We start from the raw sequence: 25,764 nt of genomic DNA, 5'->3' as shown, positions 1-25,764 counted from the left end.
GGCTGAAGGGCCTGGGATGGTACAGGGAGAAGAGACCCTCACAATTAACTCACAAAATTAGATTTTTAGGAAATTTGTGAGCAAGTCATTAAGTTGTTGGCAGCTTGAAACTCCCTGTGGTGGAAATATTAACACCACACATCAATGGGTGATTGAGACAAACCCTGTCCAGGAGGTCAGCTACTCTCTGGAGATTAGTTGTGTTTCATTCCACGAATTTCAACAAGTCATTTAACCTTTTGCAATGCTATTTTCTCATCTTTAGAGGAGAAGTTTAAATTTAATTATTAATATCCATTTTGGCATTAAAATGCTATTATTTCAAGTACTGACTATAGCTTTGATGAGAACAATATAGTCTTTTATTATGATCCATTTATGGATATGACATCATAGACAATTCAGAATGACACATCAAGAAGCAAAAGCAAAGATTTCATGCCTTTCTAGATGCAATTCATAGTCTCTAAACTCTAGTAAAGTGATATTTTCCTTGTACATCCTTATTTTGGTACAAACAAAAGGAAGCCTAGGTTTTTCATCACCCTCTTACCTGAATCCCACTTTAGAAAAAAATCAAAGCGCAGTCTCAGGATTACTGCTCCTCCATGTGCCTGCAGAATGACCTTTCTGTTCATCTTTCTCCTCTCCTTGTCCCAAACACCAAATTGCTTTGAATTGCAAGGGAATCCCTTGGAGTCTGGGAGAGCAGGAAAGACTGGAGATGCTAATGAATGTCACTAATGACTTATTCACAAAAGAGAAGCTAGCATTAGCAAGTTGTGAGCAAAAATGACCTAGCTGAGGTCCTGTGGGAATAATCCGCCTGCAAGCAGTCAAGAGCTATAAGAGAGACCATCACTTCTGAGGCATCTTTCCTTGCCCTTTGTGGGCTTCAATGGCTCCACCAATGATGTTCTTAAAGATGTTTGTCTCCCCTTGCTTTACAGATATGTAACATGTTGAATGCCCCTGCGGATGAGTACTTCACCTTTCAGGTAACTGCACCCTTGGCCAGGCCAGGGTGGGAGGTGATGTTCTCCCCTTCCCTTCATTCTGATGCTGCCCTGTGCTCAGGTGAGGCTGGCAGGCATGTGAGGGGCCCATTTCTCACTTGCCCTGTCTGGTCCAGTGGCTACCTATTAACATACTGTCCAGTGAAAGAAGAAAGGGCTGGAGTGGAGGATAGGAAAGGAGATAGGGATCCTACTTCTCCTCCATACTGGATATGACATTCCCCTCCTGGCCTTCTATTGACAACAACAGAACCTAACACATCCTTGGTGCTCAGTACATGTTCTCTGTGTGAATGACTGGCTGGATACATCCTACGGCTTGAGTCCATCCCTTGTCAGGAAAACAGGAACGACACTACGTTTTTCAGCAGAGAGAACACAGGAAATTGTCTTAAAGGCATTATAGGGAGAAAAGAAAGTGGGAAAGTGAGGTAACATAACAGCAAGAAGGTCTTTCCATTTCTAGGGCTGAGGAAAAAGGAAGAAGGTTAGAGTGGTCAGAACACAGATACTTAGTTTTAGTTCTGGAGCTCCTGAGTGGATATCCTAGAAGATTTATTATGGATGCATAGTTCTCACCCAAAGATTTACTTAAAAGTAAACTAAGTGGTAGGTGGTGGTGGGGTGGCTATCCAGAGGGAATAGAGGGGAGCTGGTGGGAATGGAATAGTTCTGCATCTTGATACTGATGGTGGTTGAAATTCTATACAGGGGACAAGTGTGTGTAAAACTATACACTCTTATACATACAAACATGCAGAAACAAACACATAGGAACCCACCAAAATTCATATAAGTATCAATTGTGCACCATTTTTTTTGGCTCTAATATCTTACATAGTTACACAAGATGGTACCTTTGTGGAAATGGCAAAGCTTTCGTGGGAACTCTAGACATATTTTTTGTAATATCCTATGACTCAATAACTATCTAAAATTAACAAGTTTAATAAGAGAGAATCTGAATTCCCTTACTATTTGTAGAAAGGACCCATAGATGAAACTGGTTGGGTCATTAAAAACGTCTTATCCCTGCCTATCGTCAACAAGAAAGAAGACATTGTGGGAGTAGCTACATTTTACAACAGGAAGGATGGAAAACCCTTCGATGAGCATGATGAACACATTACTGAGGTGAGTGTAGTTACCAAACAATGAGGCAGATGGCATTCATGAATTAATAGATACCTAATTATTTGCTATTAGAGAATGCTATTTATAGAGGAAATTAAGACGCCAGTCATGAATGATTGTGAACACACTTGCTTTTGTGTCATTTCTATTTCCTGAGTTCTACAAACTGCAATATTTTCTATAAACTATATAAAGTTTGGGCTTAACCCAAATTGTTTCAGTCCTGTAAAAATAAGAGTATTCCTATCATCTTCCTCCCTGTCTTTCTTCTCATTCTTTCTCAATCTCACCCTCAGCCTTTTGTATAAGTTTTAGGTCTTGCTTTACCCTACTTCTGTTTGTAATTCTCTCCCTTAGTACGCCTAATACGTGGCACTCTGAAAAGCAAGGAATTAGCAAATTATATTGTCTGGGTAACAAACTCATGTTTTTTTTTTCTTATATTAAGAAATCACGCTACGGGGGGATAAGGAGTCATGCACATTGCTGTCCCCAAATGAGTTTTCATTGAACTTTAGGGAGCCTAAGTTACTTGTTTTACATTTCAGACTCTCACACAATTCCTGGGATGGTCTCTTTTAAATACTGACACCTATGAGAAAATGAATAAGCTGGAAAACAGAAAGGACATTGTTCAGGAAATGCTCATGAATCACACCAAAGCCACTCCTGATGAAATTAAGTCTATTTTGGTAAGTGGGGAGTTCATTTCTGAGGACATTGGGTGGTATTTAACCTTGGCCTCTGGAAATCACCAAGTTACCCAGAGGTCTGACAAATGAGAATGGAGATTTAGTCCTGGGATAAGGAGGGAAAGACAAGAGGGAAGATAACGTAGTGACCACAGATCTTACTGGGAATCCAGGCTACTTGGTTGGAATACCATTTAAAGCAACTCCTGTGGTTATAGGACAGTGAAGAAGTGACATCTAGATTAGAGTGCAATAGCAAGGAAAATGTATTTCCAGAAAGGTCAATGTATCGGTCAGCTATTTCCATGTGCTGCATAACAACCACCATGAATAACATACAATAATCATCATCCCCTCACTCAGGCATTTGTGTACTAACCCAGCCTTGTTTGACCATGGCTGAGTACATGGTTCCAAGCTAGGAGTTTGGTTGGCTCTATATATCTCTCATTTTGCATAGACCAGCAGCTAGCTAGATGTTCTTCTCATGGTGATGGCAGAAGTGCAAAGAGTTAACCCAACTATGCAAGCACTCGTGACAGTCACTAAAGTTCTCATCAACCAAAGCAAGTCTCATGACCAAGGCAATTACCCTGGGTAATGGAGCAGCCAGAGAAATTTTGGTACTGGTTTCTTTTTTTTTTTGGCCAGTCCTGGGCCTTGGACTCAGGGCTTGAGCACTGTCCCTGGCTTCTTCCCGCTCAAGGCTAGCACTCTGCCACTTGAGCCACAGCGCCGCTTCTGGCCGTTTTCTGTATATGTGGTGCTGGGGAATCGAACCTAGGGCCTTGTGTATCCAAGGCAGGTACTCTTGCCACTAGGCTATATCCCCAGCCCGGTACTGGTTTCTAATGACCACAAAGTGAAGGAAAAATATCACACCATCAACAAATTTTGTGTTTGTGCCAGTGCACATTTTAAGAGTCTAGAGAAATTCTAGGGCTGTGGCTCAAGTGCTTGCCTGGCAAGTGTGAGGTCCTCAGTTCAAACCCCAGTAACAAAAAGAAGTAAATAGCAATTGTATCTGTTTATGTTTTTCATAATCAGTTGCTAAAGGTCCCTCTTCTATCCAGAACACCAGAAGTATCTTTATCATGGAGCATGACACATGGAATATGACACACGTCTAATATGTCTTAACTGCTCTTAATAGAAGAACAGAACAGAAATATTTTCCTTCATAGGAGTTTCACACCTCAATTGCTTTTACATTGTAGAGGTTTAAAGAAAAGTTAAATATAGATGCCATTGAAGACTGTGAAGAAAAACAGCTTCTCACAATTTTGGTAAGTGTACCCCTTCTAATCTTGATGTCTTTTAAATAAAATATATTAGGGTATGCTTTCTAAAGTAAATGTGAAATTTCTTTTTCCATGATGCTTTCTTTTCTTCAAGGCTAAAAACAAAGCTGATTTCTTCTGAAGACTGAGCCATCTGGGTTCCTGTTTTTTTTTCATCTGTATTCTCCACAGTTAAATTCATAAAAAGACAGTGTGCAGTCACACCTAACCTACACTACTGCATGATGGTCCTCAGGCATAGCATGGAGGGACATCATGGTCTAGTTTCATTTCCCAGTTTTGGGCTACTCTGTGGCCATCCTGAGGACAGGCCAGAGATGCAAGAGAACATACTCCCTTCTGAGTGCCATAGCTGTCAGCCATCTATCTCTAGCTTCTCTTCTGGAATCTGGAGGAACTCAGTCTTTCTCTGTTTTGGACATCCAGCCAATACTATTGCTTCTGGTTAAATTGACTTCTCTTCCTGTTCACTAGTCCTGACTTCTGTTGGTCCAATTACTGTTAAACCTACTCAATCAGTTATTAATTTTAGAAGTTGTCCTTTTCAGTTCTAGAAATTACATTTGTCTTTGTGGCCCTTGTTTTGAGACAGACTCTTGCTACATAGCCCGGGCTGGCCTTGAACTCATGACCCTCCTGCTAAGGCCTACTAAGTGCTGAGATCACAGGTGTGTGCTAAATTCTCTTTTAAAGTTCCAACTCTATGTTGTAAGTTTTCATCATCTTATCTATTTGGACTATCTAAAAGGTTTATTAACCATAGTTATATTAAAGCACATGCCCATCTTAATACCTGAATGGCCTCTAGATTTTGGTTCTACTTCTCAGTTTTTCACACTTTGGTTTCCATCACCTTATCCTGCTGTAGAGCATGCTTCATGATTCAGTGAAAGACCAGATATTGTGAGTAAAAACCTGTAGGGGCTCTGATTAATAAAGAGGGTTGGCTTTTCTTTTGGCGGAGGAGGAGTGTGGCTTTGGATTTCATTAGGGATCTTTCATTTTGCCCTTTCTCCTGGGGTTGAGATTTGTAACTCTATAGGGTTACTTTTGGAAAATTTACTAAGACACAGAGTCTGGTTAAGACCAAAACAATATCCCATTTTCTCTCCTCTCTGCTTTACCTCTTTCCCTCCACCCCTTCCTAAGCTCTGATGTTACCACTCTTTCTAAACTAAGGCAAACCGACTACTTCAACTGCTCCTGCCTGTTTTTATGGCTCCAATGCTCCCATCCGGGCTCTTTGCTCTGCTGCCAAAGACCAATGGCCTTTGACCCCTCTTTGAGGGCTCAGTTCCCACCCACAATGTTTTTTCCATTTGCCTGGGCTCCATCTCTAAACACCATTCTGTCATACCTGGCCCTGAAAACAACCTTTCCACCCCATCTCTACCCTCAGTGATCCACATCTTCTTCTTTTTTTTTTTTTTTTGGCCAGTCCTGGGCCGTGAACCCAGGGCCTGAGCACTGTCCCTGGCTTCTTTTTTGCTCAAGGCTAGCACTCTGCCACTTGAGCCACAGCGCCACTTCTGGCCGTTTTCTGTATATGTGGTGCTGGGGAATCAAACCCAGGGCCTCATGTATATGAGGCAAGCACTCTTGCCACTAGGCCATATTCCCAGCTGATCCACATCTTCTTGTAAAACAAAACTAGTGAATCTGTAAGATGCCAGAAATTCTCTCATTCTCAAGGTAGAAAAGTTAGGACCTTGTTTGGGCTGCAGAAGTAGTAATAGAGGCATAGCCCCGGAGATTTGCCAAAACACTAGCTTATTTTGAATGTAAAATCTACTCTGGTCTAATCCCAAGTCACTGCTGCATTAAATTTAGGAACTTAAACAGACAAATACACAAAGTTTTCTGGCATCAATTAACAGGACATATTCTTTGCCCATTTCTGCTCATCCGGAATCTTTCTCCACGGTTGTGCTTAAACTGTAGGTTCAGGTGGGGCTTGGCTGTCTTTCCTAAAGGCTCCTTGTCTCTGCTAGAAAGGCATGGAGCAGCAGCTATGCCCTGAGTCATAGGAGGTGATAGCCATTACCCTTGCTAATGCCACCACTTGGTGCCTTCTCTCCCACTGTGGAATCCTCCCTCCCTCTTCTTCTGTTGGAAATGCCTTGAGATATTCTTGGAATAAGGACACCAACTCAAAAGGAACTCAGCAAAGCAAACCTTGCTTCTGCAGTAGAGTGTACTACTGACAGGAAGTCAAGTAACCAAGAAGGCTGGGCAGGCAGTCCACCAGGCTTTATCCAAAATTTGTACCATCCTTTCTTTCTGATAGGTCAGAACTTAAGCTTATAATGTTGTGCGATTGGATAGTTTGAAGAGAGTCTCAAGTTTTATCCAAGCAATAATTAAAACAAGGACTCCTGGCCAAGACTTGTCTGGAAAAACAATTGTTACACAGCTGGTACTCTACGACTTGAGCCATGCCTCCAGCCCCTAAAAAGCAAATTCTTCTAACAGAATGTGACTTCATTAAAATAGCTTTCTTTTTTTTTTTTTCTCAAATTAAAATAGCTTTCTTGTAAGATGGTGGCTACCATCTCTTTGTGAGTGCTTATATCAAACAACCACCACTTTGACAGAAAAGATTCTAGCTCCTATACACCTTCCTTTCCTTCTTTCCTTCTCCCTCCCTTCTCCTCTCCTCCCTTCTACCAGCTCAACTTCATCCACACCCCTCCCATCTCTTCACTTTTAATGAATCATAAACTTCCTTCAAATACTGAATACAAGATGCTTTCTGATTATTCTATCACCTCCCTTTACTGGTCTGTATTTTATAAACATCTCAGGCAATCAGGTTTCTTAAGGATATTTATTTATTTTTTCCCAAAACATGATCGATGCTTATAGGCTTCACTGTTTTCACATTCCTGAGTCCTTAGGAGAGATGGGTTTCAAGAAATGCTTATACACCACAGGGCATTCATTCATTTTTTTCATACATTTATTCATTCAACAAACATTTACTGAACAACTTGGTGGGACAGACACCGCAGGTGCTGAGATTCAACAGCTAATAAGAGTGGATTCCTGTCCTGGGGGAGTGAGCCCACAGTCTAGTGGGAAAACATTACTGTGTGGATGAGGAAAATCTGAGAGGATTGAATTAAGCTATCATCCCATGTCTTCTGTGTACTTCCTGATGAGGAAAAGGAGAAGCTGAAGACCACAAACAAGTGAAGCTGCTATTGACAAACACTTTATTTTGCATTAGAGACAAAATGGAAACAGAGTTGGAACAGAACCATGTAAAGTGTTTAAATGTGGCTGTTGTCCCAGTTTTGCCTCCGGTGTAATGGGCGTTTGGGGATGGTTTTGTTGTGAATATAATCTATGCAACCCTTACAATCCAGTGTGAGAGCCTCAGCAGTTCAGGGAAGGTTCTGGACTCTATCATCATAACTTTATTTCCCATTCCACATTGGGTTTGAGCATGAAGGAGGGAAGGCCAGCTGTCACTCTGAAACAACTATCCTTTCAACAGGAAGAGGAGCTGCCGGATCCCAGGACCACCGACCTGTATGAGTTCCGCTTCAGCGACTTCCCCATCACAGAGCACGAGCTGGTGAAATGTGGCCTCCGACTCTTTTTTGAAATCAAGGCAGTGGAGAAATTCAAAGTGCCTGTGGAGGTCAGGTGGTATTTCCCTCCATGCACTATAGGAATTCTGTTCTTGTGCTTTAGCGAATGCTTTCGGTGGTTCAAAAGATTAACTCGGTTTGGATTGTCAATGATCATTAACTTTGTCAATCCACCAGCTTAAACTCTGTCAACAAGACCAATACATATTTCTTGAGATAAGCTCCTAACCTTTAGAATTCCATTCATTCCGAAGTCTGGATGGTGCTGTCGCCTTTGGCTAACAGGTTCTTACCAGATGGATGTACACCGTGAAGAAAGGGTATCGCTCTGTCACTTACCACAACTGGCGGCACGGGTTCAATGTGGGGCAGACCATGTTCACCCTGCTGATGGTGGGTACCGAGAGTGGGAGGCCACGGAGGCCATGGGAAACCTGAGCAGGGGGAGGAACAGATAGGGTCCATCCCATTACATCCATCATTTTGAAACTCAGGGACACACAGTCTGACAATCCCTGTTCCTTGCATACCACCCCTGGGAGAACGATCACCCATACTCGTGCACACTGTCTTCAAGGAAAATGCAGTTGCCTGCTAGGTTTGAGGGGTACCCGGAATGCCATAAGACCCACAAGCAAGCAAGCAAACTTGAGAAACAGGGCAGGACCCTGTTCCCCCAGGTAGCTCTTCCTGGCTACAGCTGGTGTGGCAGTATATTAATCCACAGAAATGTGGCCCTCTATCTTCAGACAGGAAGGCTAAAGAGATATTATACGGACCTTGAAGCCTTTGCCATGCTCGCTGCTGCTTTCTGCCATGACATTGACCACAGAGGCACCAACAATTTGTACCAGATGAAGTAAGTGTGCTGGATATTGGTAGGTGACACGGTGGGGGAAGGAACTTTGACCTGATCCTTTCTTCTTCTTCCATGATTGGGAATCTTAGGGCCATGTTCTGTTCCCTCCCAACTGTCAGCCCTCAGGATAACTTCGGCTATTTCTCCCTAGTGCATGCAGCCCTTCTTTTCTGTTTCCATGTCTAGTAGGCCTTTGCCCCATTTACATGCCTTTGTGGCTTTAAAAAACAAACAAACATAGGCTTATACTTGTGTGTACCTGTGGAATGTGCCCCAGCTCAGGTTAGAAAACACTTCCTTTGTGTGTGTGTGTGTATGTGTGTGTGTGTGTGTGTGTTTGTGTGTGTAGGTATTGGGGGAACTCAGGAACTCATGCTTGTAAGGCAGATGCTCTACCCCTTGAACCACCCCTCTGGCCCTCTTTTGCTTCAGTTACTGTTTAGATATTGTTTCAGGTTTTTCTCCAGCGCCACCCTCAGATTGTGCTTCTCTTACCTATGCCTCTTGTGTAGCGGGGACTAAGATGTGAACCACCATACCTGGGTTATTTGGAGGTGTTGTTATCCGCTGTTATACAGAGGAGAAAAGATGAAGTAAAACTGAATCATAACCATGAAGTTAAAGGAGGAAGCAGCAGGACTGGATGTGTCATCTCACACATGGGGTTTCACATAGGACAGAGCTGAATCCCAGGCCCCTGTGTTCTTCTTCCTCCTCCTCTTCCTTCTTCTTTGTTCACTTTTACCGCACGATGCAGTCCAGGCTAGCCTCAAAGGCTTGAATCTTCGCCCTCGGGGTCTAGAGCACTGATTATAGGCATATACCACTATGCCTGGTGTTCTGTTGGTGTTCAAAAGCCATCTGTTTTCTACAAACAGAAACAGAAATGTGTGAATAGTAAATGATATTATACGTGTAGAAATGACATCATACATATAGGAAGTTTTTCCATCCTCCTGACTGGAAAGGGGGCAGGCCTGTTTTCTTTAGCCTTCGTGGGGCTAGCAGCTTCACTAACATCTTGGGTCAGAGTTTCTTTGCCCACTGTCTGAATTACTGGGTCAAGCTGTAAGACTCACATTTAAAGAATCACATAAAGACAGTAGATGGGTTCAGAAAAATAAAATTACATGGTGGAAACTGTTATTTCAAACAGTTATTGAAATACTTTGATGTTTATAAATCTAAAAGACTTTCATTTCCTTCTAACTAGAATTGAACTTCATTAATTTTTAAAAATCTCCCATGCTGACATAGAATAGGCACTGAAATGATTGTTAAAATTATTATAATACTGATCACCCATCATCTAATTGTCTCCTGGCTTGAGTACCTGGTTTACCCACCTGTAATTTGGCAGGAACACCTCCTCTCCATAAAATCCTGTTTCCTATGAAGCAAAATAAAATTTCTCTAAGGCTGCTGCCATATTTCTACTATCTTCCTTCCTGAAAATTATTCATTCCATATTTTCATGACAAAATCTTCCTATAATCTGCAGACCCACATCGCAGCCTCTGTCCACCTGTTCTTCCTTTTACCTTTTGACTTTCAGTGTATCCCCACCCCCAGCTCCTGGGACAGGACACCTGAAGCCCTCACTCATGGGTAACTGTGACCAACACTTCACAAATGGGAGCCTTAACTTTAAATTTATGTCACTGTCTTGGGAAAGGCATCTTGGTTTCTGGACATTTCCAACACTTCCTAGACAGATAGCCATATGGACTTGCACAGGTTTGTTACATGCCATGGAAGTCCTAGTATACATGCCTCTACCACTATCCCCCCACAAAGGCTTAACATTTTATTTATATTTTATTTATTTATTCCATTTGTTGTTGTTGTTGTGGGGCTTGAACTCAGGCTTTGGCACTGCCGCTGAATTTTTTCACCTAAGGCTAGCACTCTACCACTTTGAGCCACAATGCCACTTCTGGTTTTCTGGTGGTTAATTGGAGACAAAGAATCTCACAGACTTTCCTGTCTGGGCTGGCTTTGAATCATAGTCCTCAGATTTCAGCCTCCTGAGAAGCTAGGATTATAGGCGTGAGCCACTGGAGCCCAGCTAACTTAAAATATTAGATACAGGTTACAAGAGGAACCATACTTACTAGTTTAAGCAGTTCATTAGCACATTCAACAAACTGGAATTCACTGAATTCAAAACAACATAGTCTCATCTTTTTTTTTTTTTTTTTTTTTTTTTTTTACCAGTCCTGGGCCTTGGACTCAGGGCCTAAGCACTGTCCCTGGCTTCTTTTTGCTCAAGGCTAGCACTCTGCCACTTGAGCCACAACGCCACTTCTGGCCGTTTTCTATATATGTGGTGTTGGGGAATCGAACCCAGGGCTTCATGTATACGAGGTAAGCACTCTTTGCCACTAGGCCATATCCCCAGCCCCCCTAGTCTCATCTTTAAATCTAAGGGAAAAAAATCTTTTCCAATGTTGTTTGTGACTACTTCAGACACATTGTGTGAGAAGGGAAGATGTAAAAAGAATCCTGCAACAGTTGGATTCTGAAATGTATGCCTTAATGTATGTCTCTTGCCAGGGAAGTTATGGCGTACTGTTTTCCTCCTAGGTCCACATCTCCACTAGCCAAGCTTCACGCGACGTCCATTCTGGAGAGGCACCACTTGGAGTACAGTAAGACCCTCTTGCAGGATGAGGTATGAGATCCTTCCTCCCGGGCAGCCTATGGGTTTGGAATCAGAACACTAATCCACAGGAGATGCTTGCAAAGAGTGTCCTGAGCTGTGTGGTGTTGAGAACACATTCCTGTAACTAAGTTGATGGATAGAAGTGTCTATGTGGTAGTATTTGAATCACTGAGTCATGGAAAGGTCCAGCATCTATGTGTCCATGGGGAATGAATGAAAGCATATGTGAGGTGTACAAGGTGTCACTGAACCCTGAAGTGTATTTAAAAGTATGGAAAGTGGGGAAGGAGGATACAGATACAAGGCCACTGGTTTTCCCATTTGTTCCTGGGGCACATACTGCTGAGCCTGCAGAAAGTCAGGCCGTATGTGGGTCTGAGTGGAAGACAGAACCAGATAGCTGTCACCAGACAGGCTGCATTGTGTTCTGGAGGTCAGAGAGGGAGACCACACTCATGAAAGCATGTGGGGAGGGAGTCAGGGACAGCCTAGGCAGGAAGTTTTCATGATGACTGGCACTTCCTGTGGGCTGCTTTCCATGGGGGCTGTTAGCCTTCCCTTTATCAATTTCATTTAATGGATATAGAGGCTCTTAGAAAGTTATGGATGTAACTGTTTAGAAAGTCCCACAACAAAAACAATGCAAACACATCATTATGAAATTGAGAGAAACACCAGTTCTCACAGAACTTGCTTAGAATTGCATGCTCATTTGGAAAAATACACTCTGGGGAGTAGGACTTTTCTCAGCATCAGTAATAAACTTTTATTAAATGTTTGAGGAGGGAATATAAAGAACTATGTCCAAATCTAGAGATAAAACTAAACGTTTCCAGATAATGAACAGCCAATGGGGGCATCTTGTAAAACAGAATGGGTAGAAAAGAAAAGGAGACAATGGCTTGGGTGGTAATTAGTGTGGCATGGTGATCTAGCTCCTGATGCCTGGTCCTTCCTAAACTTGTTGTAGTCGTTCACAATCTACAGTGCTCCTGGTGAGGCACCACCCTTGTATTGCTGTTGACTTTCCATGACAATGAAAACATACCTGAGCCCACAGGAACATACAGAACAGAGATTCGTCTGGCTTATGGTTCTGGAGGCTGGGAAGATCAGGCAGCCACATGTCCTTGGATTCTGGTGAAGGTCTCATGATGGCAGGGCAAGTGAGGGCACAGAGGAGAGACAACACACAAGGATCGCTCTCTCTAACAACCTGCTCAGTGAGCGCAAACCTACTCTCAAAAGAGGCACTAATCCCATTTAATGACTTGATCCCTTCTCAACAACCCTATGGTCACTAGGTCTGGGGACAGAAGGTTCCTGGTCACATGAGGGAAAGAATTTAAGGATGAAGACTTTGCAAACACCCTTTTATTAATGTGCAAGTACACTCTTGAGACTGGAGAATGGCCAAGCTTGAGTGAGTGGTTGGCCCACAAGGCTTAGATTTTGAACTTTTATTGGGGTTCACACGGGGGTGGGTGTTCCTGGGAAAAGGGACTGGTTTGGATTTCATTTCCTCCCACACCTCACAGGAGGGTTTTGCTGCAGATGGTCAGGCCAGGCCTGGTATGGCGGCTAGGTGGCCACTTGGTTATATTCCTTAACCCCACCCACACCAGGCAGGGGAGTTTGGGGCCTGAGACAATCAGACCAGGAATTTCCATTTTTCAGGTGGCAGTGGCTTTGAGCCATTCAGACCAAGCCAAAATATTGTGAGTTGTGCTGTTGATACCAACTGGCCAGGATGTGCTTGTTTTTTAAGTCAACCTCTGAACTATTGTGCCTAACCCTTGGGTTCCTAACCATTACACTGAAAATCAAATTTTGATATGAATTTTGGAGGGAACAAACTCTATTCCAACCATTTCTCCTTTGCAATTGTAGATGGTGGGTCTCAGAAATGACGCCTGAACCAACCAACTATACCAGAGCCATCTATTTTTCAGGGTGGGGGTGGGTAGGCTCTTAAAAGCAAAGAACCAGGTCCCCATTTCCCACTTAGTAACCAGACTTTCTGGAGCAGGGGCTATAGAACCTACATTTTGAGTTAGACCTCCATTACTGCCATTGTGCAGGCAGAATCTCTCCTTGTCACAAGCTTTATTGCGTAGAACAGATCTGTTCTACCACAATTAAGAGTAGAGATGGGAAGTAATTCAGGAAGGGAAGAGTAAATTACAATTACCTAATTTATCATGAGTCTTTGTTTTTGCCTGAGGAACAATTTTTGCTTTCTGAAATGAGACTTTTCTGTACACACACTCCACAGTGAGGTGAGAGGTCAAATATAATTCATCACTTAATTTCACATTTAATTACTAATGCTTAACATGGCAAAGCTCCTAAGGTTTCATCTGATTTTTCTCCTGGGCCTTGACAGTTCATAACAGAAGTCATTTTCCATCTTAATTTTTTATGTTATTTACTTTGCAGTCTAAACTAGCTTTGATGGCTATATAAAGACGTATTATTCTTTCTAAAAAGCAATATTGGCATTCAGTAATCCATACCATCTTTTCAAGGACCTGTCTATACTACTATTCAGCCTGTTAATTGCAGGCATTTAAAGCTTTGTCAATAGAGTTGCTAAGCAATGCTCATGCAGCCTGTTTGTGGGCAGTCATATTAAGCACTAAAAACACGACGTGTATCAGATATCATGTGTACTTTCTATGTGTTGGGAATCATGTAGTTTTTTTTTTTTTTTGCTTTTTATTCTGTAAAGGAAATAGTAGCACTCATTTTGATTTTTCATAAGAAAAATCCTTGAGATTTCTCCAGCAAGTATGACATTTGTGGGAATCACTCATTTGCTTTGGATATTATAAGGTTAATGTCCTTATACAGCTATGGGGTTGGATTTGTGGCATTGAGGAAAAGAATGATCTGTATTCTAAACTGAATAGAGATCAACCTTCTACCCAAATGAGTAGGTGGAAATTTTGTTAGTCAAGTTTGTAGGATTTTCCGCTTTTTTTTTTTTTTTTTTTTTTTTTTTTTTGCCAGTCCTGGGGCTTGGACTCAGGGCCTGAGCACTGAGCTAGCTTCTTTTGCTCAAAGCTAGCACTCTGCCACTTGAGCCACAGCACCACTTCTGACCTTTTCTATATACATGGTGCTGAGGAATCGATCCTAGGGCTTTGTGTATATGAGGCAAGCATTCTTGCCACTAGGCCATATTCCCAGCCCGGCATTTACAACTTTTGTGTTATTATTTGCTTTTTCTGGTGTGCTAGAGATCAAACCTAGGACTTTGCACATGTCAACCACTGAGCTACACCCCATCCCAGAGTATACATTTTAACAATAGAGTACAGAAATGAGAACATAAATTGCTCAGCTTAAAGAAGAGAACCCTGTTATTATGCAGAGCCATTTACTTACAAAGTGAACAACCATTTTATTTAAGCTCTTCATACCACGCGTATCAGTCTGTCCCACAGGAAATTAAGTTCCTGCTTGGTGCCAGGAGCTCATGCCTGCAATCCTAGCTACTCAGGAGGTTGATATCTGAGGACTGCAGTTCAAAGCCAGCCTGGGCAGCAAAGTCCCCATGAGACTATTCTCTCCACCCAACTACAAAAAGAAAAAAACAAAAGCCAGAAGTGGAGCTGTGGCTCAAGTGGTATAGCACTAGCCTTGAGCACAAAAGCTCAGAGATAGTGCTCAGGCCTAGAGTTCATGCCCCAGCAAAAACAAATAAATAATGTTTAAAATTCATGTACAGCTACTCTAGAGGCAAGAGCATGCTGGCAGGGTGCTCCTGTGGGTGTCACAGGTTCCATGTAGGAGGTAAGAACTGCCAGTACTTCTTTGGCTGGGGGCAACCCGAGTGCCCCAATCATAGTGAATTCAAGCCATTTCTATCTGCTCTGCTCTGCAATGAGGAGTTCCTATTTTTACTGCCACTTTAATACAAAAATAAAAATAGACTGTGAGCCCAGCTGAGTAGGTAATTGCCAGCCTGGCTCTAGCTAGGCCAGGAACAGGTCCCTGGCTTTTGTTTGGGTGCATCAGCCTCTACCACGGGAAGTGGTATTTTTAAAAATTAATGTATACATAAAAATTATACTTCAGTTAAGTTGGTTAAACACTGAAGTCTGAGTTCGGGAAAACAGCTTGTCATGGGATCTCATTTTTCCAAGCTTCTCACCAAGGGTGACTACAAATGAGGCTAACCACATGGTGAGTATCTACTTCTGTGAGGTAGGCTTTGGACAGTTTTCCCTATTGCTTGAACTTTTGTGGTGAGGATATGTAATTTTTATAACACCACTGCTGTTGCTCAGGGCGGGGGAGGGGTAGGATGCAGGGCTGGCTCACCTGGGGATTGGTCACTGCAGCCTGTCTCCTCCTCCCTCCTCCCCACCTATGGAGACAGAGCAGAGCACCAGCAGCTATTGTCAGGGCCGGCCATGCTCTGGCGGCTGCTCCTCAGCTGCGGTCTGGCCTGGGGTGCCACACAGGGTGTGGAGGGCGGCCACTCTTCTTCCACATGTGTGCTGTGCACATCTGAGAACTTTGGTTCTAACTCAACCACCACTGGATCTGCTTTCCTTACTCTAAAACAATCCAGAAAAACTCAACTTTATCCATATGCTTCTTTTTTAAAATTAAATTTTATTGACAAGGCGATGTACAGAGGGAGTACAGTTACATAATTAGGTAGTGAGTACATTTCTTGTCATATTTGTTACATCCTCCCTCATTTTTCTTTCCCTTCCCTAGTTCAGATAAGCATATATACAATATCCAGTGTACCAGAATCATATACAGTGACCACAGGGGGTAAGGAAATTCACCTGAACATTAAACATAACGACAACAATAAAATCCTCCTGTTTCCATCTCTTGGAGTTCATTTTGCTTACCCTCATCTTATATAATCATATACGGCCTAGTGGCAACAGTGCTTGCCTTGCTTGCCTTATATAATCATATGTACATAGCTGACAGCTATTGTGATCCTCTGATAGATCTATCCTAGGCCTTTTAATGTTTATTTAGTAATTATTTGGTTTTAGAGACATAAAGTCGCTGACCAAAACATGTGGAAATACCATTTGAAAGGAAGTTTGTTATTTTACAGACATGATCTCTACTGTTCTCCCCCACCCCTTCATAGCCATATATCAGGGAGACCAGGCGCCTTTGTTCTCTGTGCTCTAGGTTTGCTCTAGCATTATTTGTTCAAGATCTGACCATTTCCCTGTGAATGCCATAATTTTATCATTCCTAATCACTATGTAGTATCCCATTGTGTTCAGGTACCACATTTTTTTGATCCACTCATCTGTGGTGGGGCATCTGGGTTGTTTCCATATTTTGGCTATTGTGAATTGTGCAGTGATAAACACGGATGTGTAGATATCTTTATGGTATCTTGGATCCTGTTGTTCAGGATAGATGCCTAGGAGTGGTATGGCTGGGTCATAGGGTATGTCTATGCTGAGCTTTTTGAGGAGCCTCCATACTGTTCTCCAGAGTGGTTGTACTAGTTTACACTCCCACCAACAGTGGAGAAGGGTTCCCCTTTCTCCGCATCCCCTCCAGCATTTGCCTGAGTTCAGAGTATAGGCCATTCTAACTGGAGTGAGGGGTATCTCAGGGTTGTTTTTATTTGCATATGCCTCTTTTTAATCCCCAATTTGTTTTTATAAAAAAGGATTTAGTCAAGCTTCCAATAATGTAATATTAACGAAAAAGGTAATAAAGGCTAAAAGAGAAATAAAGAGAAACAGGACAGATAGACAGACAGACAGATAGATAGATAGATAGATAGATAGATAGATAGAAAGGTCTGAGTTCAAACCCAAGTACTTCCCAGAAACCAATCACAAACTCTTCTTTTTCATTAGTGTTCATTAATTGTATAGAAGTTTCATTGTGATATTTCCATAGATGCCTACAGTGCTATTTGGGTTATCACGGCTTTAAAATAAGCTTTATATCCTAGTTTTTCTAGAATGCTCAGAAATGAAGCTAATCTCTGTGTGAAGAGATTATGGAGAAACTCTTTAAGGAAAAGTCTAGTCAAGTCTTTGTAGAGTATTCTTACAAGAAAACATTTTTTAAGGATAACATGGGAGTATTTCATTCTTTTCCCCCCAACATATACATGAGTACTGGTGGAATTTGTGGTTTCTGAAAGGGAAGTGTTTTTTGCGATCTCACAAATACCTGCTAGAAAACACAACATGTAGAGTAGTGGACATTGCAGGTCTTCATGAACACATCCTAATGAATATAAGCAAATTTAAAAATCTATTGTTGTTTTTCTAAATGGTCCTGAAAGATAATAATTTATCTATTCTAAGTATTTTGACACATGCTAAGCACACACTGGTGGTTTGTTGAATCAAAGGCGAATGAATGCTCCCTGGCTTATTGCGATTTTCATCTTACAGAGTTTAAACATCTTCCAGAACCTAAATAAACGGCAGTTTGAAACAGTCATTCACTTGTTTGAGGTTGCGATAATAGCGACGGACCTGGCTTTGTATTTCAAGTAAGTATGAGGCTGACCACAGACAGGTGCCCTGGCATCCGGGGCTTCTACTGCTGTCTATGGCTTGCCCACAGCCAACTGTTCTCTCTCTGGAACATCAATTTGATCTTCAGGAGAGACGCCTGACAGTGAGTTTATTAGACAGGGCAGCTGGAAGGCCCTCGTGTCAAGAAGCTCTCTCCACTTGAAGCACAGGGATGGTGTGTACTGCCAGAGCAGTGATGCTGAGAATCCACACACAGCTCTACTTCCTGGTGAATTTACCATGGCCCAGAATCTGGCATTTGGTGTTTCAAGCTCATGAGTCTGATCCTGTGAGAGGCTTTGAGCCAGCCTATTTATAATAACGTTGCCACGGAGACCAGATTTTCTGCACATTTTCTTGTAAATGAAACAAGTTGCTTGGTGAACACTGAGTAGAACAAGATGAGCTAATTATAGAATCCCAATATTCAGCAACTGGAGCATTATCAAATTTTTCTTCCTGATCCTTCTTAATTAAAAACAAAATTAACTTTTTTTTGGTGGGGGGAGGGAAGGGCTTTGAACTCAGAGCTCTGTGCTTGCCAGGCAGGCACTCTTACCATCTGAGACATGCCCCCAGCCCATTTACACTTCAGTTATTTTTCAGTTATTTTTGCCTTGACTGGCCTGAGATCAACATCCTCCCACCTATGCCTCTTGCATTGCTGATATTATGTAAGTACATCACCATGCCCAGCTTATTAGTTAAGATGGGGTTTCACTTTTTTCCTCCTTCTGGGCTTGAGCCATGACCTTCCTGATCTCCACCTCCTCACTAGCTGGGATTACAGGCATGAGCCACTATACTTGGCCTGAAATTTGAACTCTTAAATCACCCAGATAGCAACACAAATACTTAGGGTGTTACAGTAAGTATCCAAATTATCTATAACTCAGATTCAGCCAATGTTAAATTTTGCCACATTCGCTTCGGATCTCAGCTTTGAAGGAGGAAAACAAAAGCAACTGAAGCATGAATATTCTGCCACGAATATTCTTCCCCTTCTGCCAAGCATGTCACCATCTGGTGCTGAAACACATTTATCTTTTCCATTCATGTATTTCCATGGCATTGTTAGGGTGACATTTCTTCATATGAATCACACTGTCTCCCTGCAATTTGCTTTTGTCACGCAACAACATTGTTTCCTTGATAGTAAATGGAGTCAATTCTTGTTTCAGTGGTACAGAGTACTTGGCGAAACAAGTCACTATTATCTTACCCATTCTCTCTGCATACACATTTAGATTGTTTCCGATTTTCATCACTGCCTATCTTATATGTCCTGTGCATGTGGGGGGGGGGGCATCTCTAATGCACATACCCAGAAATGAAATGCAACAGGCGTTGCCCATGTTCGATATGGCATTTAGCTGCTCATTTACATTCTCACCAGCAGTGGACAGGTGGGATCTGTGGATCTCACAGAGGGAGTACTCTAGACCTGGACACACTTAAAATTTATTTTGCTGTTATTGACTGTGAGATGATGGGAGATCAAGCCTCCACATACTTTGGGTTCTAATGTGTTTTGGTTGCATGTGATGTGATAAGATGACACGTTATCACAGTCTGTGGCCTTTATTGATGTTGTGGTCTCCTTTGTCATTTGTCAGTTGTTTGTTTTTGCTGGTACTGGGGTTTGAACTCAGGGCCTTACACTTACTCAGCTGGTGCTCTCCCACTTGAGTCTTGCCACCAGCCTGGCATTTTGTTGGTTATTTTTGCTGGAGTTGGAGTCTCACAGACTTTTCTGCCCGGGTTGGCTAGGAACTGTAATCCTTTGGATCTCAGCCTCCTGAGTAGCTAGGATTTCAGGCATAAGTCACTAGTGTCTTACAATGTAATGTAGTTTTTACAGAATTAAGCTTACCTGTCTTTCCCTTCGGTGCTTAGTGCTTGCCCCTCCTATCTTGACAGCCACTGCTTGTGTCCTTCCCCCGCCCTCGGCTTATATTCTACGCCGCTGATGTCCCAGGGCAAACTATGAAAAGCACATATTAAGATACTCCTTTCCTCTGTTTTTACATGGCACAACTGTCACGTGGCTGTATCTTTTCTAGGAAGAGAACCATGTTTCAAAAAATCGTCGACGCCTGTGAACAAATGAAAACTGAAGAAGAGGCCATCAGATACGTAACCACTGATCCAACTAAAAAGGAGATTATCATGTGAGCAGTTGGAATCTGATGTCTCTTTAGACCAAAACATGCCTTTTGCTGTCTCTTTCATTAAAGCATCTTCTTGCCTTCCCAAGGGCAATGATGATGACGGCGTGTGACCTGTCTGCCATAACCAAGCCCTGGGAGGTGCAGAGCCAGGCAAGCAGCCACCTTCTCCTTCCTACCACACTCTATATTCCACATGAACTTCCCCCCACGGAGATCGCTGGCAAGCTCAGAGTCCCATTCTGACAAATTACATACATCAGAAAAACATTGGTCACTTGATCAGACCCCAGTTACAGCAACCACAGGAAACTTTGGGACGAAAGAATGTCGTCTTGAAAGAATTCCTTATTGTTGACCAGGCAGTAAAAAAGTTTCACATAAAACACTGGGCGTGGTAGTGCACTCCTATACTCCCAGCACTCAGGAGGTTGAGGCAGGATTGAAACTTCAAGGCCAGCCTAGTATATGCAGCAAGGCCTTCTCTATAATATGAAGCAAAACAAAAACAAAACTGGGCATGGTAGCTCACACCTGTAATCCTAGCTATTCAGAAGGCTGAGACCTAGAATATTTGAGGCTAGCCCAGTCAAAAAGTTCTTGAGACCTCATCTCAAAGGAAAAGGCTAGGTGTGTTCGTATGCACTTGTCATCTCAGTTATGCAGGAAGATCGTGGACCAGGCTAGTCCAGGTTTAAAAAGCAAGACCTTACCTCAAAAAATAAGCAGGCAAAAGAGCTCGAGGAGTGGCTCAAGTGGAATAGCACCTGCCTAATGAGTGAAAGACTCAAAGTCAAATCCCAGTATGAAAAATAAACAACAACATAAATAATGTAATAACTTTATCCTCACAAAAGTTAAATGACTTTATGAAAACGAGGCAAAAATCATCTCAGGTACTTGGGAGGTAGAGATTAGGAGAATCAGTTTGAGGTCAGCCCAGACTAAAAAAGTTAGCAAAAAAGTTAAATCGAAAAGCACGTTAAAATACCTTTTTCTCAACAAAGTCAAGTGTAGTGGTACACACACCTGTAATCTCGGCTACAAAGGAAGCATGTGTAGGAGGGTCACAAGTGAGGCTATCTGAAGAATAACCTAAAGCAAAAAGGCTACAGGCCTGGCTCAAGTGGCAGAGCTCTTGCCTATAAGCATGATGCCCTGACTTCAAATCTTAATACCACTATGAAAAAGGAAAAAAAAAAAAGGGATGAGAAAAACTAGCAACGTTCCATTAGCTGTAACCTCTTGTCTCAGGCCCCGGGGTACTTCAGAGGAAGCCTACTGTTTCAGGAATAAGCACCACTGGCCCAGAAAACCAAGGTGAAGCTTCACAGTGCAGTGCACCGGACCTGTCACTACCTGAGTGCAACGCACACTTGTGGAGTCATTTCCCACCACTCTCAGAGGCACAGATTCACACTTCAACTCTCACAGCTGACATCTCACTTATCTTCTCTTGACCTGACAAAGCTGCCACTCTTTTTTTTTTTGGCCAGTCCTGGGCCTTGGACTCAGGGCCTGAGCACTGTCCCTGGCTTCTTCCCGCTTAAGGCTAGCACTCTGCCACTTGAGCCACAGCGCCGCTTCTGGCCGTTTTCTGTATATGTGGTGCTGGGGAATCGAACCTAGGGCCTCGTGTATCCGAGGCAGGCACTCTTGCCACTAGGCTATATCCCCAGCCCAAAAAAGCTGCCACTCTTGATATGCAGGATAAAGGCAAATTATGTTCTTCACGACACTAACCTTTCCCTTGCCATACACTGATAGCACCGGTGTAGCACATACCACACTGATCATGTGTCTTCACTAGCCTGTGAGCATCTGAAAGAACAAGGGCACCTCATCTTTCTTAGCCAGTTTGGCTCATGTAAGCCAGGCAGCAAACAAATGTTTATTGAATGTGATTTTTTTTTAACTCGAGGCTTTGTGATTGCCAGGTGGGTACTCTAAGCTACTCTGAGCTATGCCCCAGCCCTTTTTTTCATCCTTGTCATTTTTGAGATAGGGTCTCTGTTTTTGCCCAGACCAACCTGGACTGTGATCCTCCATTTTACCCTTTTGGCTATAGCTGAGATGACAGACACATATCACCACCTTTACCCAGTTTAGGTCTGAAATGCAGTCTCCTGATCTCTGCCTCCTAAGTATAGGATTATATGCAAGTTACCAATACTCAGCAGATGTTTAAAAAAATGAAAGAATGTAAATCGTCCTTGACCATCCAGACTGTAATCAAGTGAAACTATGTACCGATCTGGGTTTGCATGCCCATGTGCACCCAGTGGTATGTGGTGTGCTGTCAGGAGGGGCAAAGGAGGGTTGGGAACACAGGAGCATGGGGAACAGAGGCTGTTTGTCTTTCCTTTTTGAGACAGGGTCTTGTTGTATAGCCCAGACTGGCCTTGGACTATGTCACTCAGGCTGGGCCTTGAACTCACAATCTGCCTCTGCCAGCTTCCAGAGTGGGAGAATGGGAAGTGGTGGCAATTCCAATAGGGGGCAGATGTTCCTGAGTAGGAAGAAAAAGTTTTCCTTTCCCATGGCAAGTTAATCTGAAAAAGGCATCTTGTTGTGTTTTCAGCATATAGTTTGATAACACCCTAAGCGCTGGCTGGAAATTCTAGCTCTTTATGTCACTCATGCTAATGAAATGCAAACTTCCTGTTAATGGATGGATGTGGTTAAACTCAGTTTTTCTCCTCCACAGGTAGCACTTCTGGTTGCAAATGAATTTTGGGAACAAGGAGATCTGGAGAGAACAGTGCTACAGCAACAACCTATTGTAAAGACCGTACATGAAATACATTACTTAGTAAACTAATCAGGACGCATCCACTTTGTTCACTAAATCTTGGGAAAGCATATTAAAAGGACTTATTTCTCTTTCTAGCCTATGATGGACAGAAACAAAAAGGATGAACTGCCAAAACTTCAAGTTGGATTTATTGATTTTGTTTGTACTTTTGTATACAAGGTAAGGAAGTAAACAGAAGGAACTATATAATTTAGTTGAAATGAGAATTTTTCCTTAACATTGTAGCCAGAGAGAGCCAGATGTAGTGACGCACACCTATAATCCCAGCACTTGGGTGGCTCAGGCAGGAGAAGAACTGAGAGCTTGAGGCTAGCCTGAGTTATATGGATATACCTTGTCTCCAAACAAAATGAATGAAAAAGAATGACTGTTACCAGAGTGAGAAAGTCACCATGGAGAATGCCATCAGGGCTGACGTTATTTCTGCACAGTAGTTTGAGCTTTGACTCTAATCTCATTCAGGGAGGAATAAAAGGTATGAGAACTTAAATGTAAGCCGTGGACAGATATGCTTAGGCAGTCAGCAGAGAGCACCTGTTTTTCCCAAGCTCCCAAGACACTCCATCAGGCTCATCCCAGCGGCTCTGAGCCCTGCACACCACCTTACAGCCCATTCTTGGCATCTGAAAATCACGGTATGCTTTTAAGTCACTTCTGACCTAAAATTTTCTCTAGGAGTTCTCGCGGTTTCACAAAGAAATCACACCTATGCTGAGTGGCCTTCAGAGTAACAGAGTGGAATGGAAATCCCTAGCTGATGAGTATGAGGCAAAGGTGAAGGTACTTGAAGAGGAGGGGAAAAAGCAGGAAGAAGGAAACATGGTCAGAAAAGGTTAGATACAATCTGCTTTAGCTACCTGTAAGGTACTAGGCCGTCAGGCTGAGCTGTAAGTCATGGGAGGGAAGCATAATAGGAAGCCAACTTTACTGGTGGAGAGTGACAATTAAAGCAAGTTGTTTGGTGGGTTTTCTGGGTTGATCTTATGTATAATTTCAGATACGTCTGGCCAGTCCCACTGGTGCAGAGGTTGGAGTTAGTCATCTTTATCTTTCTAGGAGGGGGCATCTCTGAGGAACACTAGGTTTTAGGAATAACGTGAAAGCTATAGAAACTGTGAGACCATAGGCAATAATACAGCTTTGGGCTAACATGATACATGGCTGTTAAATTTTAGGCAATGTGCTTAAAACTCTGAGCTTAATAGTTTCTTCTATATAGTAATAAGGTTTTACAAGATCTCCAACTTATCTTATCTTGAAAGTTTAGCACCATAAGGGTTTTTAAAAGAATTCTTATAGACAAAGACAGCTCTGTGTGGAAAGGCCTTGAAAAAAAAAAGATTCATTTCATTTTGATGGTTCTATTGTGTCTGGTGGCATTTTAATCAATTCAGAGGGTGACTAACTTCATTCATGATGTTAGAGATGTCCGGAAGCAGAATAAAAACAGGACTTTTTCATTGCTCCACACTTGTACTCACTCATTGGGTCTATTCTAATCAAGGTTACAAGTTGGACAGCCCTCATATAGAGACACTAAATAGTCAATGCATAATTTATGATCCAACTCTGAGCCTCAAAGAAAGTCTGGCTCATATCTGGGCCTTGGAGAAGCTCTGTAGGACACCCATGGTGGTGTTAAATCATAAGCTCTAGCTCACACAGAGAGCAGGACTGGAAAATGAAGAGGGCAAAACAGGAATATACAAAAAGTGTTGAAATGAGAATAAGCTCATTGTAACTAAAGAATTTAAAAATAGGTGTAAATATGGATCTGGAGCGAGAGAGCCAGGAGGCCTAAGCACCAGATATGGCCCGTAGCGCAGGCAGTGGCCATGGTGCACAGCCTGAGGCTTGGCTGGATTTCAGCTTTCTAGAGTTGGTAAAGGACTGCAGCAGCAAAGTACTAAGGCCTGGGTACGCTTCAAAGACAGAAGTGATTCTCACTGAGCACATGAGAAGCAAGGCTATTTCTTAGTACTTCTGTATTTTTCCTTTGTGCCAATTCATGTTAAGCAATCAGGTCTCTCAAATGGCCCTTGATACTTTGTTATTTTCATGGATAGCATTTTTTTGGCCAGTCCTGGGGCTTGGACTCAGGGCCTGAGCACTGTCCCTGGCTTCTTTTTGCTCAAGGCTAGCACTCCGCCACTTGAGCCACAGTGCCACCTCTGGTCTTTTCTATATATGTGGTGCTAAGAAATCGAACCCAGAACTTCCTGTATAACAGGGAAGCACTCTTGCCACTAGGCCATATTCCCAGCCTGATACTTTGTTATTTTTGTATTTTGGATTTAGGTCTTCTATACTTCATATGTATAAAAATTTACTTCTGAACTTGACCTTCTTCCCAACTAAAACTATTTTGCTTCTCTAGACATCAAATCTTGTTCATTTAGCTCACATTTTCAGATGTGTAACATCACTGAGAAACTGAGATGTTAACCAGCTAATTATTTATCAGATTCTATTTTTAAGTAAACCAACTGTGGATAAAATTTTACCTTCGCACTTGCTATAGGTTAACACTACTAATTAGGCTATAGAGTTGACACTAACTACTATGAAAGTATCATAATAAGAGCACAATTGTTATACTGGTTCTGAATGTGAGCTTTTATTTCTTCTTCTGTTTTGTACTAGCTGCTGAAGATTTAGGACGTGGCAGTGATGACAAGAAGTCTAAAACATGTTTAATGTTGTGATGCAATCCAAATGGCCCCCATTTCAAATACCATCTCAGTTCCCAAGAAAAAAGAAAACATCCCAAAGAACTTCAGAAAATTTCATACAGCAACTCATCAAGTAACAGCAAAAGGATCATCAGAAAAACCTTCCTATGACTTTCAAGAGGGTATGCTGCTAGCCTTAGCCTACAAGCCCTGAGGATAAAATAAAACTCAATGAAAGTGCAAAGTTAGACAGAATGGGCACATTTTTGGTGCCAATTGATTTTAACTTAAAAACTATGCAAACTAT

General features: G+C 42.3%; 1 protein-coding gene across 2 annotated transcripts in view; it reads left to right on the top strand.

Annotated features, from left to right (window-relative positions):
* The window catches only part of Pde6c (phosphodiesterase 6C), a 36,024-nt gene extending 10,534 nt beyond the window's left edge, over window positions 1-25,490 (top strand). Inside the window, exons 8-22 of one of the 2 annotated variants that reach the window (XM_048338671.1) lie at window positions 951-998; window positions 2,001-2,150; window positions 2,699-2,842; window positions 4,060-4,128; window positions 7,643-7,789; window positions 8,025-8,132; window positions 8,489-8,598; window positions 11,185-11,272; window positions 17,677-17,777; window positions 19,866-19,973; window positions 20,060-20,123; window positions 22,678-22,752; window positions 22,861-22,944; window positions 23,461-23,617; window positions 25,429-25,490. In XM_048338671.1, the coding sequence (XP_048194628.1) occupies window positions 951-998; window positions 2,001-2,150; window positions 2,699-2,842; window positions 4,060-4,128; window positions 7,643-7,789; window positions 8,025-8,132; window positions 8,489-8,598; window positions 11,185-11,272; window positions 17,677-17,777; window positions 19,866-19,973; window positions 20,060-20,123; window positions 22,678-22,752; window positions 22,861-22,944; window positions 23,461-23,617; window positions 25,429-25,490 (1,515 nt within the window). The remainder of the gene's footprint in view (window positions 1-950; window positions 999-2,000; window positions 2,151-2,698; window positions 2,843-4,059; window positions 4,129-7,642; window positions 7,790-8,024; window positions 8,133-8,488; window positions 8,599-11,184; window positions 11,273-17,676; window positions 17,778-19,865; window positions 19,974-20,059; window positions 20,124-22,677; window positions 22,753-22,860; window positions 22,945-23,460; window positions 23,618-25,428) is intronic. The other variant, XM_048338672.1, reaches the window with a different exon arrangement.
* The last annotated feature ends 274 nt before the right edge of the window (window positions 25,491-25,764 follow it).

The sequence above is a fragment of the Perognathus longimembris genome, chromosome 2 (genome assembly GCF_023159225.1).
Source record: "Perognathus longimembris pacificus isolate PPM17 chromosome 2, ASM2315922v1, whole genome shotgun sequence".
NCBI lineage: Eukaryota > Metazoa > Chordata > Mammalia > Rodentia > Heteromyidae > Perognathus > Perognathus longimembris.
This window is presented reverse-complemented; position numbering and strand designations above follow the sequence as displayed.